This window comes from Colobus angolensis, unplaced genomic scaffold, assembly GCF_000951035.1.
Source record: "Colobus angolensis palliatus isolate OR3802 unplaced genomic scaffold, Cang.pa_1.0 Scaffold64, whole genome shotgun sequence".
Lineage (NCBI taxonomy): Eukaryota > Metazoa > Chordata > Mammalia > Primates > Cercopithecidae > Colobus > Colobus angolensis.
The window spans coordinates 910,669-924,043 of record NW_012120043.1 but is presented as its reverse complement, the minus strand read 5'-3'; the positions used below and the strand labels follow the sequence as shown (position 1 = coordinate 924,043).

The 13,375-nt window shown below is 63.0% G+C and overlaps 2 protein-coding genes across 10 annotated transcripts in view; one reads left to right on the top strand and one right to left on the bottom strand.

Moving 5' to 3' along the window:
- POLR2E (polymerase (RNA) II (DNA directed) polypeptide E, 25kDa) overlaps positions 1–6,369 on the top strand; it is a 9,792-nt gene extending 3,423 nt beyond the window's left edge. Inside the window, exons 3-11 of one of the 6 annotated variants that reach the window (XR_001004251.1) lie at positions 488–603; positions 1,445–1,525; positions 1,994–2,052; positions 2,142–2,220; positions 2,551–2,631; positions 3,303–3,369; positions 3,510–3,593; positions 4,172–4,174; positions 6,340–6,369. Coding sequence is in view for 3 of the 6 variants with exons in the window: in XM_011963994.1 (XP_011819384.1) it covers positions 488–603; positions 1,445–1,525; positions 1,994–2,052; positions 2,142–2,220; positions 2,551–2,616 (401 nt within the window). In the remaining 3 variants the exon portion in view is untranslated. Of the gene's footprint in view, positions 1–487; positions 604–1,444; positions 1,526–1,993; positions 2,053–2,141; positions 2,221–2,550; positions 2,632–3,302; positions 3,396–3,509; positions 3,974–4,171; positions 4,175–5,439; positions 5,687–6,339 lie in introns of those variants that run through there. The other 5 variants (XR_001004250.1, XR_001004249.1, XM_011963994.1 and 2 more) reach the window with 5 other exon arrangements.
- Positions 5,766–13,375, bottom strand: part of HMHA1 (histocompatibility (minor) HA-1) — a 21,236-nt gene continuing 13,626 nt past the window's right edge. For all 4 annotated transcript variants that reach the window (XM_011963999.1, XM_011964001.1, XM_011963998.1 and 1 more), the window contains exons 12-23: positions 12,960–13,097; positions 12,682–12,872; positions 12,422–12,546; positions 12,254–12,337; positions 12,012–12,116; positions 11,735–11,907; positions 11,125–11,313; positions 10,902–11,039; positions 9,777–10,003; positions 9,491–9,701; positions 8,018–8,126; positions 5,766–6,713 (exon numbers count right to left, since the gene is read on the bottom strand). In XM_011963999.1, coding sequence (XP_011819389.1) covers positions 6,373–6,713; positions 8,018–8,126; positions 9,491–9,701; positions 9,777–10,003; positions 10,902–11,039; positions 11,125–11,313; positions 11,735–11,907; positions 12,012–12,116; positions 12,254–12,337; positions 12,422–12,546; positions 12,682–12,872; positions 12,960–13,097 — 2,031 coding nt within the window. In that variant the 3' untranslated portion in view covers positions 5,766–6,372. The remainder of the gene's footprint in view (positions 6,714–8,017; positions 8,127–9,490; positions 9,702–9,776; positions 10,004–10,901; positions 11,040–11,124; positions 11,314–11,734; positions 11,908–12,011; positions 12,117–12,253; positions 12,338–12,421; positions 12,547–12,681; positions 12,873–12,959; positions 13,098–13,375) is intronic.

Below are 13,375 nucleotides of genomic sequence, written 5' to 3'. Positions count from 1 at the left end.
GGTTTCACGGTGTTAGCCAGGATGGTCTCGATCTCCTGACCTCGTGATCCGCCCGTCTCGGCCTCCCAAAGTGCTGGGATTACAAGCTTGAGCCAGCGCGCCCGGCCCAGATGACGCTTCTTAAAGAGAGCATCCTGGGGTGTGAGATGTGCTTGTTGGAGAGGTGGGTGCTGAGTCACCCCCGTCCCCAGGACTGCCTGGGGTGGGAGCCTCTCAGAGTCGAAGGTCTCTGCCTCTCGCTGGTCTCTGGGTGACTGAGCGGTGTCAGGCCCCTGTCCTTGTCTCTGGGTGAATGAGGTTTCATCCCTTTCTTCCCCTGTCCTGGGATCCTGCAACTCAGGTCTCGTTTTGCAAACGTGGAAGCTGAGGCCTGAACAGGAGAAGCGCCTGTGTGGAACGGGGCTGGAACCCGGGTGCTCTGTGGTCTGGGTGGGCAAAGGCCGGGAGGGCCCAGGGTGGTATAGGCCAGAACAGTCTCTGTCTGTAGAGGAGCCCAAGGTGGGCATCAAGACCATCAAGGTGTACTGCCAGCGCATGCAAGAGGAGAACATCACGCGTGCCCTCATCGTGGTGCAGCAGGGCATGACGCCCTCTGCCAAGCAGGTGGGCACCCCCTGCCCCGCCCCTCCAGCCTCTCGCCCTCCCCAGCCTCCTCCCCCAAGCAGGTGGGCACCCCTGCCCCGGCCCACCCTGCCAGCCTCTTGCCCTCCCCAGCCTCCTCCCCTGAGCAGCGCCCACAGTCATCTCACGTGCCTTGGGCCAGGCCAGTCGGGGTGCCCTGGAGGATGTGGCGCGGATGTCTGACAAGCCCCGACCACCTCCCTCCCACCCCAGCCCCACCCCAGGCAGCTGCCGTCCTCCCCTGGCTCTCGGGAGGGGCGTAAGGGTGGAGGGCACTGTGCTCTCTCGCCGGCGCCTGTGTGCTCCAGCCCTCGGCCTGGTGCAGCTTGTGGGAGCCGGAGGTTCTTTGTCCTGAGCCGAAGTCCAGGGGGACATGCAGAGGAGGCCCGGCACGGGGCATGTTCCCCATCTGTCTGTTGGACACTCCTGAGCCAGGCTGCCGTGCTGTGATGGGCAGTCAGCAGAGCAGTTTACTCCCTGGCCCACTGGCCGCGGGGTTCACGCAGTCACGCAAGGCGGCACCCTCTGTGGGGAAGAGGCCACCCTGCAGCTCTGAGGGCCGCCTCGGAGGCGTGTGACGGAGGGAAACACATCGGAGTTTCCGCAGCCTCATCGCTGCTCATGACAGGAGGCCCTTGACGAGCGGAGGCTGGGGAGGGGCGGGCTGTTGAAGGCTCCCGGGCTGGCTGGCGGTGGGGTTTTCTGATCTATGACATGAGGTGTGTTTGGGCACACGAGTAAGCTCTGTGTAGCTTGAGGCAGGAAATGGAGTTGGGGTTGTCTGGGCTCCTCGGGGCCGTGCCTGAGAGCCTCTCTTTTCCAGTCCCTGGTCGACATGGCCCCCAAGTACATCCTGGAGCAGTTTCTGCAGCAGGAGCTGCTCATCAACATCACGGAGCACGAGGTGGGCGCCCGCCGTGGAGCCTGTGTGGGGCCGGCAGCGATGAAGGGTTTGCGGGGGGCCAGGAAGATGTGGGATCTGGGGCCCAGGGTGGGTGCTCCCGTTAGTGCGTGGAGGACGGGGATTCTCAAAGGGTGGCCCTGGACCTGCAGCAGCCAAACCCGGGAGCTTCCTAGAAATGCAGATCCCCAGGCCCACCCCAGCCTGTAGAACCCGGACTGTTGGGGGTGTGGAGGGACCCTAGTGCTGCCGACATGACGAGGAGTCCCAGCAGGAGGTGGCTGTGCCCAGCCCGTCTGCCTCAGAAGCCTGTGGAGTCGGGATGCGGGGTGGGCTCCCTGAGTGCCGGGGGTCGGGGGGGGGGCGTTCAGGGCTCTTGTCCGTCTGGAGGCACAGGGGCTGTGGTGGCGCCTGGGAGCCCGTGGGTCCGGCCAGCCCTCGGTGATGCCTGGTGGCTTCCTCTCTCGGCAGCTGGTCCCTGAGCACGTCGTCATGACCAAGGAGGAGGTGACAGAGCTGCTGGCCCGATAGTATCCTTTCCAGCCCCGTCCCTTGAGACTTCCGCATCCCCCCTCTCCCCCACGGCTCCGTCTGGCATTTTCCTGACCCTGCTTCCCAGTAAGCTCCGAGAGAACCAGCTGCCCAGGATCCAGGCGGGGGACCCTGTGGCGCGCTACTTTGGGATAAAGCGTGGGCAGGTGAGCCTTGCAGGGAGAAGGGGCTTTGGGGCTGCTTTGAGCTGACCACTCAGAGAAGGGGCTTCTGTTCCTCCCTGACAGCCCCTGCCCCTCAACCCAGGGCCTAGAGGGGACCTCGAGACCACACCCCCAATCCCCCCGTCTTAAAGCCAGGGTCACTAGGCCCAGAGAAGAGCGTGACCTAGGTTCCCGGGGGGCGGGTCCTGCAGCCCAGGGTCAGTATTCTGGGCTCCTGCCGGCCATCCCCAGCCCGTGTGCTGCCCACCTGCTGTCTGGTGACTGCAGTGAGGCCCCTCAGGCGTTCCCAGCCCCTGCTCTCTGCTTCTGCAGGTGGTGAAGATCATCCGACCCAGCGAGACGGCGGGCAGGTACATCACCTACCGGCTGGTGCAGTAAGCCGCCGCCTGACAGGTGAGACGGCCAGAGGGACAGGCACCGAGGCGGGGTCAGAGGTGGGGGTGTCGTCCCCTCCAAGCTGTTCTCGCGTCGTCCAGCAGCAAACCCGTCCTAGCACCAGCCCAGCGGGGCCACCAGGCGCTCCTAGGACACCTCCAGCCCCCACCTGACTATGCGGGGCGTGCGTCTCCCCTGCCACTGACCCACCTTAGAAGCGAGAGACGGGCGGGTGTGCGGTGGGGCTTTCCAGAAGAGGGTTTAGAAACGTGCCTGGAGACCCCAGCGCTCGGAGAGGAGGGGAGGTTTCCGGCCAGCCCTTCCCTGAGTGGGACCTGGGGAGGAACTGGCCTGAGTCAGGAGCTGGACAGGCTTTGCTCATGTGAGAACCTCGCAGCTCCTCCTTGACTCTGGTCTTGGCGAGGTGCTGTCCTGGCAGGCAGCCCCACTTCACACAGCCCAGGGGTGGGGCTCGGCCTGTCTGATGCTGGCACAGTTCCTTTGAGTTCAGAGCCACTGCCCACACCTGTGTGACCGCTGGGCACAAGTGAGCCGCCCAGCCTCTGCACTGTGGCCTGGGCCTCCTCCCGCCGGGCCTCCTGCACCCCCTTACGCTCAGTAGTGGACGTTGGGCTGTCCTGGGCCGACTAGATCTGCCCCACTCGTGTGACCACCCTCCCCTTTCCCAGCCCCTAGAGGCAGACACACAGACAGTGGCCCCCATCCCTGCAAGACGAACGCCCCTGCCCTGCCAGAGTCCGGCCCCCCAGCGCTCACGGCTGGAACGCCCCTGCCCTGCCAGAGTCCGGCCCCCCAGCGCTCACGGCTGGAACGCCCCTGCCCTGCCAGAGTCCGGCCCCCCAGCGCTCACGGCTGGAACGCCCCTGCCCTGCCAGAGTCCGGCCCCCCAGCGCTCACGGCTGCTGCTCCTCTGGACTCCCCAAGGCAGGTGGCCTTCACCCAAGCTCTCCCGTCCTGGGGTGAGGCCCAGCCGGCCCCATTCACCTGTGGATTTGTGCAAGATGCAGCCTCAGAAGAGAGAAGGCCCCCGAGGGAGGTCACCTGGGGGCAGCTGGTGCTGGGCCCCCTCTGTTGGGGGTTTGGGGTCCCGGTCTCCCACCAGCCACTGCTTCCTCCCGGGCTCTCAGCCTTCTACCCCTTGTGTTCCCTCCCTCGGGGGCCCTGATGCGTGGTGGCCCCCGCCCGGCCTCGGCTGCTTACTCCCTTCACAGCCATGCACGCCCTCAAGCCACCAGGGTGCGAGATTCCGGCTCTGGAGTTTTCGGTTGTTGGAGGAGGTTGGGTGTTTTCACACGTTACAGATGTTTTGAGCAAATGAACTTGCTTGATATGAAAACCAGGCCGACCGAAAAGGTATTTAGCAGGTGGCCTTGCGTCTCCCCAAGCACACGAGGTCGGCTTGGCAGGCGGGCCCTCCTGCTGGCATTGTCTGGCCCTGGCTTCAGAGGTCAGCGCCTCCCCAGGCCCTCACCCCGCCCTCCCACTTGTGCTCCTGGATCAGGCGTGAGCGTGCCTGTCTCCCTTCCCTTCCCGTGAGGGTGTGGAGTTGTTCTCTGGTGTGTGCAGCTGTGGTTTGCAGCCAGTTCCTCGTATAGACGTTTGGGATCTGGCTCTACTTCCCCCTTTGTCTGATTTCAGAAGGCCTCGCCTGCCCAAGTTTAACCCGGCCGCTTGTGTTTGTTTCACAACAGCTTCATGAGGGTGTAATTCACGCTTGTGCGATCGGTGGTCTGCAGGGCTCCCAGACGGCGAGGCCGCGGCTGGTGCAGTACAGTCCCCCAGGGATCTTTAGGTTAAGTCTGATGGCGTGTGTGTGACGTGGACGGTGCTTCCCCTTCTCTCCAAATGTACTTTTAAAAATCGTTTCGGCCAAAGCCAGCCAGACACAAAAGGACAAAGACTGATTTCACTCCTAGGAGGTCGCGAGAGTCGTCAGAGCCCGGAGGCAGGATGGGGGTTCCCGGGGCTGGGGACATTGTGTGTCATGTGCTCAGTCGTAGTTTGGGAAGATGAGAAAATTCTGGAGGTCAGGTGTAGCAGCTCACGCCTGTAATCCCAGCAGTTTGGAGGCCGAGGTGGGCAGACCACTGGAGGTCAGGTGTTCGAGACCAGCCTGGCCAACATGGCAAAACCCTGTCTCTACTAAAAATACAAAAATTACCTGGGTGTGGTGGCTCATGCCTGTAATCCCACCTACTTGGGAGCTGAGGCAGGAGAATCTCTTGAACCCAGGAGGTGGAGGTTGCAGTGAGGCTCAAGTGGGAGGATCGCTTGAGCTCAGGAGTTAAAAGACCAGCCCGGGCAACACAGCGAAACCCCTCATCTCTACAAAAAACTTTTTGAGACGGAGTCTCGCTCTGTTGCCCGGGCTGGAGTGCAGTGGCCGGATCTCAGCTCACTGCAAGCTCCGCCTCCCGGGTTTATGCCATTCTCCTGCCTCAGCCTCCCGAGTAGCTGGGACTACAGGCGCCCGCCACCTCGCCTGGCTAGCTTTTTGTATTTTTTAGTAGAGACGGTGTTTCACCGTGTTAGCCAGGATGGTCTCGATCTCCTGACCTCGTGATCCGCCCGTCTCGGCCTCCCAAAGTGCTGGGATTACAGGCTTGAGCCACCGCACTCGGCCCATACAAAAAACTTAAAAGATTACCTGGGCACAGTGGCTCACGCCTGTAATCCCAACACTTTGGGAGGCTGAGGCGGGAGGATCATTTGAGCCCAGGAAGTCAAGGCTGCAGTGAGCTACGATTGTGCTACCATACTCTAGCATGGGCCACAGGGTCACACCCTGTCTCAAACGAAATGCAGTTCCACAGGCATATGGGCCACGTTTCCAGTGCTTGGTGGCCCCGTGGGGCTGGCGTGTGGAACCTCAGAGTGCGAGAACACGTCCGTCATCTGGAACGTTCTCCTGGACTGCCCTGGGCTACAGGTGGACACGACATGGTCGTTTGATGCCTGAGTGTCGGCACAGCCTGTCGTGAAGACCACCTGGGCTCCCACCTCGCAGGGCCCCATGGCAGGGGTTTCCCTTCCTCACACATCTCTCCCCTGGGAGGAGGCCCAGGGCCACGCTGCGGGGCTAGCCCCCTCCCTGGCCCCTTTCCAAGCGTGCAGCTGCCCCAGAAAACAGACCCAATTCAAACCTTTATTTCTTCAGCAAAATAAACGTGCCTGTGAAGGAACTACATGGTGGCTTCTGAGAGGCCCGACTGTGTACCTTAAGCCCCAGGTTGGCCACACCTGGTGTTCTGGAAAAGGGAGTCTAGGGCCAGTATTCAGGCCCTGCTGTACTGCACCCTGGAAACCGCACCAGACCCCAGCCTCCGCCCCTATCCACACACCTCCCAGAATGGTTTCCGGAGTCCCTGCGACAGAGCTGTGAGAGGCAGGGCAGGGCCCAGCGTCCCTGTGATGACCAGGGGCATGCGCCGGGCAGGGACAGCTTCCTCCATCCACACAGCCCTGTGGGCACCAACAAGGCCACTGCGACTTCACGAGACAGCAGTTCCTCAGCTCAGCCGAGCCAGGGTACAGGGGAGAGCGCAGGGCATGCCCCGTGGCCCCAAGGCCTGTTTGCTCCTGGAAGCTTCTGGGAGGAGGCACATGCTGGCAGGACAACCACGTCCAGGCACGCCCCGACCCCAGGACGGCGCAGCTAAGCTATGTGGGGGCTGGAGACGCCCTGGAGGGACAGGAGCAGGCGAGGGAAGCCACCTGTGGTCCCGGCCCCGCCCCAGCTCACACGAACTCAGGCTGCCTCTCCCTGCAGGAGCCCGGCGCAATCCGCGCGGCACGGAGCCTCATGGTGGGCAGTGGGGCCTGCAGCACGTTGTTGGACTGGTTTGTGTTGAATCCTGAGGGCTGCTGGGCCGGGTCGTCCTCGTCCCCGTCCTCCCGGGCGGTGGCCTCCAGCTGCTCCTCGCTGCCGCTGTGGCTGCCAGAAGCCTCCTCCAGGCTGGCCTCACTCTGCTGCTGCTCCAGGAAGCTGAGGCGGTGCAGGGCACTGGCCTCTGATGAGGACAGCAGCTCGGAGGCCTCCTCTAGGTCCGAGTCTGAGTCGTTGGACACAACTCGGGATTCTGAGAAAGGGAGACAGAGATGGGGAGAGACAGATGAGAGAGACGAGTAGGGAGAGGGAGAGACAGACGGGGAGAGAGATGGAGGAGAGACAGAGATACAGAGATGGGGGGAGAGATGGAGGAGGGGCAGAGATGGGGGGAGAGATGGAGGAGGGGCAGAGACGGAGGAGAGATGAGAGAGACAAGGGGAGGGACAGAGACGGACGGAGGAGGAAAGGAGAGAGGGGTGTTGATAGAGTCTGGCTGTGTGTCCCCACCCAAACCTCATCTTGTAGCTCCCATAATTCCCACGTGTTGTGGGAGGGACCTGGTGGGAGATGGTTGAATCACGGGGACGATTCTTTCCTGGGCTGTTCTCGTGATAGTGAATGGTTTTCACAAGATCTGATGGTCTAAAAACTGGAGTTTCCTGACACAAGCGCTCCCTTTACCTGCCACCATCCATGCAAGATGTGACTTGCTCCCTCTTGCTTTCCGCCACGATTGTGAAGCCTTCCCACCTACATGGAACTGTAACTCCATTAAACCTCTTTCTTTTGTAAAGTGTCCAGCCTCAGTTATTTCTCTCTTTTTGAGACCAGAGTCTCGCTCTGTTGCCCAGGCTGGAGCACAGTGGCACGATCTCGGCTCACGCAACCTCTGCCTCCCTGGTTCAAGCAATTCTCCTGCCTCAGCTTCCTGAGTAGCTGGGATTACAAGCACGTGCCACCACACCCGGCTAATTTTTGTATTTTTAGTAGAGACGGGGTTTCACCATGTTGGTCAGGCTGGTCTCAAACTCCTGACCTCAAGTGATCCACCTTGGCCTCCCAAAGTGCTAGGATTACAGGTGTGAGCCACCGCGCCTGGCCTCAGGTATTTATCAGCAGTGTGAAAACAGACTAATACAGAGGTACCGTAACTAGATGTGGCACTCAGGGCTGGCTGCCTCTGACAGGTGGCGCCGGCCCCACCTGAGTCAAATCCCCAGCCCCGTGCCCTTCTCTAGAAAAGGAGGCTGCTGCAGGAAAGGCACTTAGCCTGGCCGGGTGCACCTGGAGACTTACACGGTGTCAGCCGCACCTTCACATTACCGGTTTCTGAGTGCGGGGTAGGCACCTCAAAAGGTGCCTTGTCTGTGTGTGCAGCTGGTTAAAGGAAAATAAATGAGTAGCTCACAGGTGTGGTCTCCGTGGCACACGAAATCCACAGAACGTGCTGCACCGTGGACCCTGCCACGTGTGCACAACTAGGTCATGGCACTTGCGCCCATGGGTGGCACACGCCAGCCTCCCTTGGGGCTGTTTGGGCAGCCACACACTCACCTCTGCACCCGTCCTCCGCAGCCTCCTGCAGGGGGTAGGCCACCCCCTCGCCCGCCTCCAGGTACGGCACCTGGATGACCACCTCAGCTCGCTGGCTGGATGACTCGTCCTGCAAGGGCAGAATGGAAGTCAGGGAGGGGCCGGGGCTCCATTTTCCATGTTATAAATTAACGAATACACCACACAGCCCCTAACAGCTACTGACACCCGCTGCTGCCCAGCCTGTGACCACACCGCCCGTTCCCACAAGGTACATGGGAATTTCTGAAATTCTCCTCTTGCCACCCACAGCTGCTCCTGTCCCCATCTGTGGTTTCTCCCAAGGGCTTCAAGAGGAGCACAGGATGGAAAGGCCGTGCCCAGCACAGACACCGTCAGAGCTGCAGTCCCCACTGTCCTGTGCCACACCCCAGGCGGTCTGTCCTCAGCCAAGAGCAGACCCAGGAAACTGCACCCACTAAACGCCCAGGGAAGATGGATTGAAAAAATACGAGAGGCCGGCCGGGCGCGGTGGCTCAAGCCTGTAATCCCAGCACTTTGGGAGGCCGAGACGGGTGGATCACGAGGTCAGGAGATCGAGACCATCCTGGCTAACCCAGTGAAACCCCGTCTCTACTAAAAAAAAAAAAAATACAAAAAACTAGCCGGGCGAGGTGGCGGGCGCCTGTAGTCCCAGCTACTCGGGAGGCTGAGGCAGGAGAATGGCGTAAATCTGGGAGGCGCAGCTTGCAGTAAGCTGAGATCCGGCCACTGCACTCCAGCCCGGGTGACAGAGCAAGACTCCTCCGTCTCAAAAAAAAAAAAAAAAGAAAAAAAAAGAAAAAATACGAGAGGCCAAGGGGGGGTGTGGATCACTTGAGGTCAGGAGTTTGAGACCAGCCTGGCCCACAAAGTGAAACCCTATCTCTGTTAAAAATACAGAAATTAGCCGGGCATGGTGGCGGGCGCCTGTAGTCCCAGCTACTCGGGAGGCTGAGGCAGGAGAATCGCTTGAACCTGGGAAGCGGAGATTGTGGTGGGCTGAGATCGCCCCATTGCACTCCAGCCTGAGCAACAGAAGCGAAACTACAACTCCTAGACAGGAAAATCTGAAGCGGGGAATTGATCTCACAGAGGAGTGCAGTGGCAGCTCGGACGGGCTGTGGACACCTGGGCTAGCATGCTGCTTGTGGCTGCAGGCAGCACCGGGGTGGGAAACGGGGAAGGAGGGTGCCTGAAGGGTGAGGCCCAATGCCAGCCCCAAGGAAGAGTGGAGGGGCGGCCGCAGAGCCTTTGCACCTCTGCCAGATTCAATGCAGACCGCGGAGTTCTTTGCACAAAAGACAAAAAGACACAGGCCTCCCGAACTACCCTGTCCAAACCAAATTATCTCCCTGTGGTTCCTTGGGCTTCATCCCGCAACGACTGTCCCCAGCAGCGCCCCCTGCTCCCCAAGCCCCGAGTGGACAGCCCTGGTCAGGCCCACTCCCTCACCTGGCCCCCGGGGGTCTCCTCTGGCTTCTCCTCGAAGACCAGCCCATAGTGGACGATGAGAGTCTCTATGACGCGGGCCTGGTGGGGGTAATCCACCAGGGAGGAGAGGGACACGGTGGCCTCGGTGGGCCGTGGCCGAAGCAGCGTGGGCCCGAACACGATGCCCAGGTTCCCAGGGGTCATCTTGTTGTCCTGCTCCACCTCCACGATCCTGCGGGGCGGGCAGGGCCAGGTGCTGAGCGGCTCCCGGGATCCCGAGCCCTCCACCCCATATGCCGGGCCTCACCTGCGTAGGTGCCGCAGCAGGTACTGCAGCGAGGCCCGGTTCTCGGACGGCAGGTCCCGCAGGAGCTCCCGCAGCCGACCTGCCATGGCCACCGCCACTGCCTCATTCTCCGAGCCGTCCTGACGGCCCCGGGACGCCGCCTTGGCCTCGGCCTCTGCCTTCAGGCTGTCCTTAGCCAGCCCCACGAGCTCGTGGTAGAGGCGGAAGGAGATGAGCGGCTCGGGAAGCTGTGCGGCATCAAGGGTCATCAGGTGTTGGTGGGCCTGGCCCAGCCCCCACGCGTGCCTACCACGTCCGCAGCCTCAGCCCGACCCCCAGCAAGCACTGGTCACGCCCCACTGAGCTCGGGTTCTACCCAGAGCAGCCTCAGTCCCCTTTCCCAGCCCAGCATGAGCCCTGCCCCGCCTACGCAGCCCCAGTCCCTTTCTCGCTCTGGCCACGCCCACCCCGCCCTGCAGGTACCCCAACAAGCTCAAGCTCTACTCGGCACAGTCTGACCCCTTCCCCACCACCTGAGAAGTGCTGGTCCCGCTCCCATCCCAGCCCGGCTCCACCCTTCCCCAGACACGGCCACGCCCCTAAACCCAGCCCCGCCCTTCCCCGGCCATGACCACGCCCCTAGCCCCAGCCCCGCCCCTGCCAAGCCCTGGTCACACTCACTCTGCCCCGGCCTCGCCCCAAGCCCAGGCCCCACCCCCAGCCCTGCACTTGTCTAGCCTCAGCCCCTCCCCTAGCCTCATACGGGTCCTTGCCAAGCTCGGAACACGCCCATCCTGCTCTGGCCACGCCCCACCGAGCCCCGGCCCCGCCCCAGCACGGCGTCAGGTGTGCTTTCTGCGGTGGCCACACCCCTGCCACGTGCTGACCAAGCCCCACCTGGCCCCTCCTGCCCCTGTCCGTGCCCCGACACAGAACTGCCCCGTCCAGCTCCTACCATGACCATGACCCCAGCCTCAGCAGTGCCCCGCCAGGCACTCTCCCGCCCACCCTGTCCTCCCCAAACCCCGCGTTGCGCCAGTCCTGCTCCAGCTCAGTCCTGTTCCAGCTCCAGCACCCCCACCCCACCTCCTCCTGCCTGGCTACGCCCCTTCCAGGCTCTGCTTGGCCACCTCCAGTGGGTCTCACCTGGCGCAGGTAGAGTTTGAGAACGTTGCTGATGTCGTGGGGAGAGGCCTGCGACAGCTCGACCAGCTCCTTGCCGTTCTCGAAGGCCTGGCATAGCTTCTCCACGCGCGTCTTTACCCCATTGACCCGGTAGATGCCCTGCGGGAGCCCGGGGATGGGGAGGCCTATCAGCCTCGGTCCACGCCCGCCTCCCAGCTGGGAGCCGCCTCCTCCCCCACCTCACCTTGGTGCGCAGCGCCCGCCGCTCGATCTCGCAGACGCACTTCTTGACAATGAAGGGCACGCCATCGTGGGCGCTGCGGGCCGCCTGGCTGAAGTCCTGGCCGAACAGCTGCAGGCGGCCCTGCAGCTTCTTGTGCCCGCACTGTATGGCCAGCGTCTCCAGACATTTCTTGTGGCAGGCCAGACAGCACTGGGGGCGGCCAGAGTGAGTGAGCCCAGCCCCGGGGCGCCCAGCTCAGTGCAGCCCCCAGAGGCTCCACCCCACCTCCCCGGGGCCGCTCGCAGTCCCCCACACGGCAGCTTCTGTAAACACAAGCTGGACAGTGGCTCCCGGCTTCCATCCCAGGGGTGATCCCGCCTGTCCGCCACTCCGGCCTCCTCTCCTTCCCGCCCCTTGGTTTATCTGGCCACAGCACCAGGGCTCCTCACACTCCAGGTCTACCCCCTGCCTCCCTGCCTCAGAGCCAACACTGCCCCCCAAACCTAAAAGGGCCCACCCCACCCCTCCATTCGCTTCCTTCCAAAGGCGCCCGACTGCTCCCTGCTCCGGGCCGGACCTTCCCGACGGCACCCCAAAGGCTCCCAGCTGTCCGTCGGGGCGCCCCACTTACCTCCTCGCACTCAGCACCCTGGAAGTAGACGTAGCTGTTGCACTCGCGGCACTTGGCGGGCGTGCGGAGCTTCCGGAGCCGGTGAGTACGGGCCGCCTTGGACAGCCCCTCGTGGCGGAACGGCCCACTGGGCACAGCCACTGGCAGCTCTGGGGTCATGCCGTTGAGGTCAGCTGCGGGCAGCACAGGCGGCCGGTGTCACCAAGGCAGGTCAGGGCCAGGCCCATGGACTGTGTCCAACCCCCCTCTCTCTCCAGCCCCGTCAGGGGACCCTCACCCTGCTCGAAGGCTGAAGCCCCAGCTCCACCCTCCGGGTCCACCAGCTCCTCCGTGGACGACATGGTGCCACTGGATGACGTCCGCTCGAACTTCTTAAAGTCCCCTGGGCGGGAATCAGGATCATTCAGACTCCCTGAGCCAGGGGAGAGGGGTGCCCTCCATCACCCGCGGTGCGTGAAGCCCTGAGGCCCAGGAAAGGCAGCAGCTCCACACCCCAGCCCGCCAGAGAACCTCCGTCACCTGTGCCAGGGCCGGGGTCCAGCCCACCGTCCGAGTCTGAGATCGAGAGCGGCCATGACTTGTGAACCTGGTGTCCTCGCCCGGCTGGAGAAAAAGGCGTCTCTGGTGAAGGGCCAGAGTGGGCCGCAGGGAGCCAGCGTCCGCCCCCGGGCCCCGCCGGACACTCACCCCGGCGCTCCTTGGCAGGTGCGCCCTCAATGCACCCGCCGTCCTCTGGGGCGCTGCCGGCAGCCTCGGGCCCTGCCACATCACTCACGTGGAAGCTGCTCTTCCGGGCACGCAGGACGGGGGACCTGGTGAAATAAACCGGGAGGCGGGGCGGTGATGGGGGGGGCATAGCAGCTTCATCTTCACGCCCGCGACGGAGGGAAGCCCGGCTCCCAGGCAGGGCCGTGTGCGCCAGGGACTGGGCAGCTGGGTGGCCGTACCAGGCGTTGGCAGAGACGTGGGGCTCAAAGTCGTAGTGCACATCGGGCTCCTGGTCCCGCTGCAGCTGGCGCACGTGCGAGGCGTACTGCTGGCCCGGGTCGTACAGCTTGCTGCTCTCACACAGCATCTGGAAGTGCACGGGCAGCGGCGCCGTCTGCATATGCATCATCTGATAGTAGGAGATGGTGGCCTGCGGGCGGCACCCGAGAACGGCAGGGTCAGGAGGAGGCCGCCCTGTCCACCATCGCCGCCCGGGCGACCGGAGCACCCCACGCACCGTCTTGATGGTCTGGTCGCTCTGCCGGATGACCTCCTGGATATGCCGCAGCGTCGTCACCTTGGTATCCTCCAGCTCCTGCTTCTGGGTCTTCGCGTCGGCCACGCAGGTGCGGTAGGTGGCCATAGCTTCCTCCGCCTGCGGTGGGGGCGGGGCACACAGAGGGAGGCCTCAGCCTGGGGTGCAGGACTCAGAAACCTCACGGAGGCCGGGCTCAAGCCTGTCATCCCAGAGCCTCCGGAGGCCACAGTGGGAGACTTGCTTGAGGCCAGGGGTTCGAGACCAGCCTGAGCAAGATGGTGAGACCCCCCCCCATCTCTTTTTTTTTTTTTTTTTTTTGAGACGAAATCTTGGTCTGTAGCCCAGGCTGGAGTGCAGTGGCGTGATCTCAGATCACTGCAACCTCCACCTCCCAG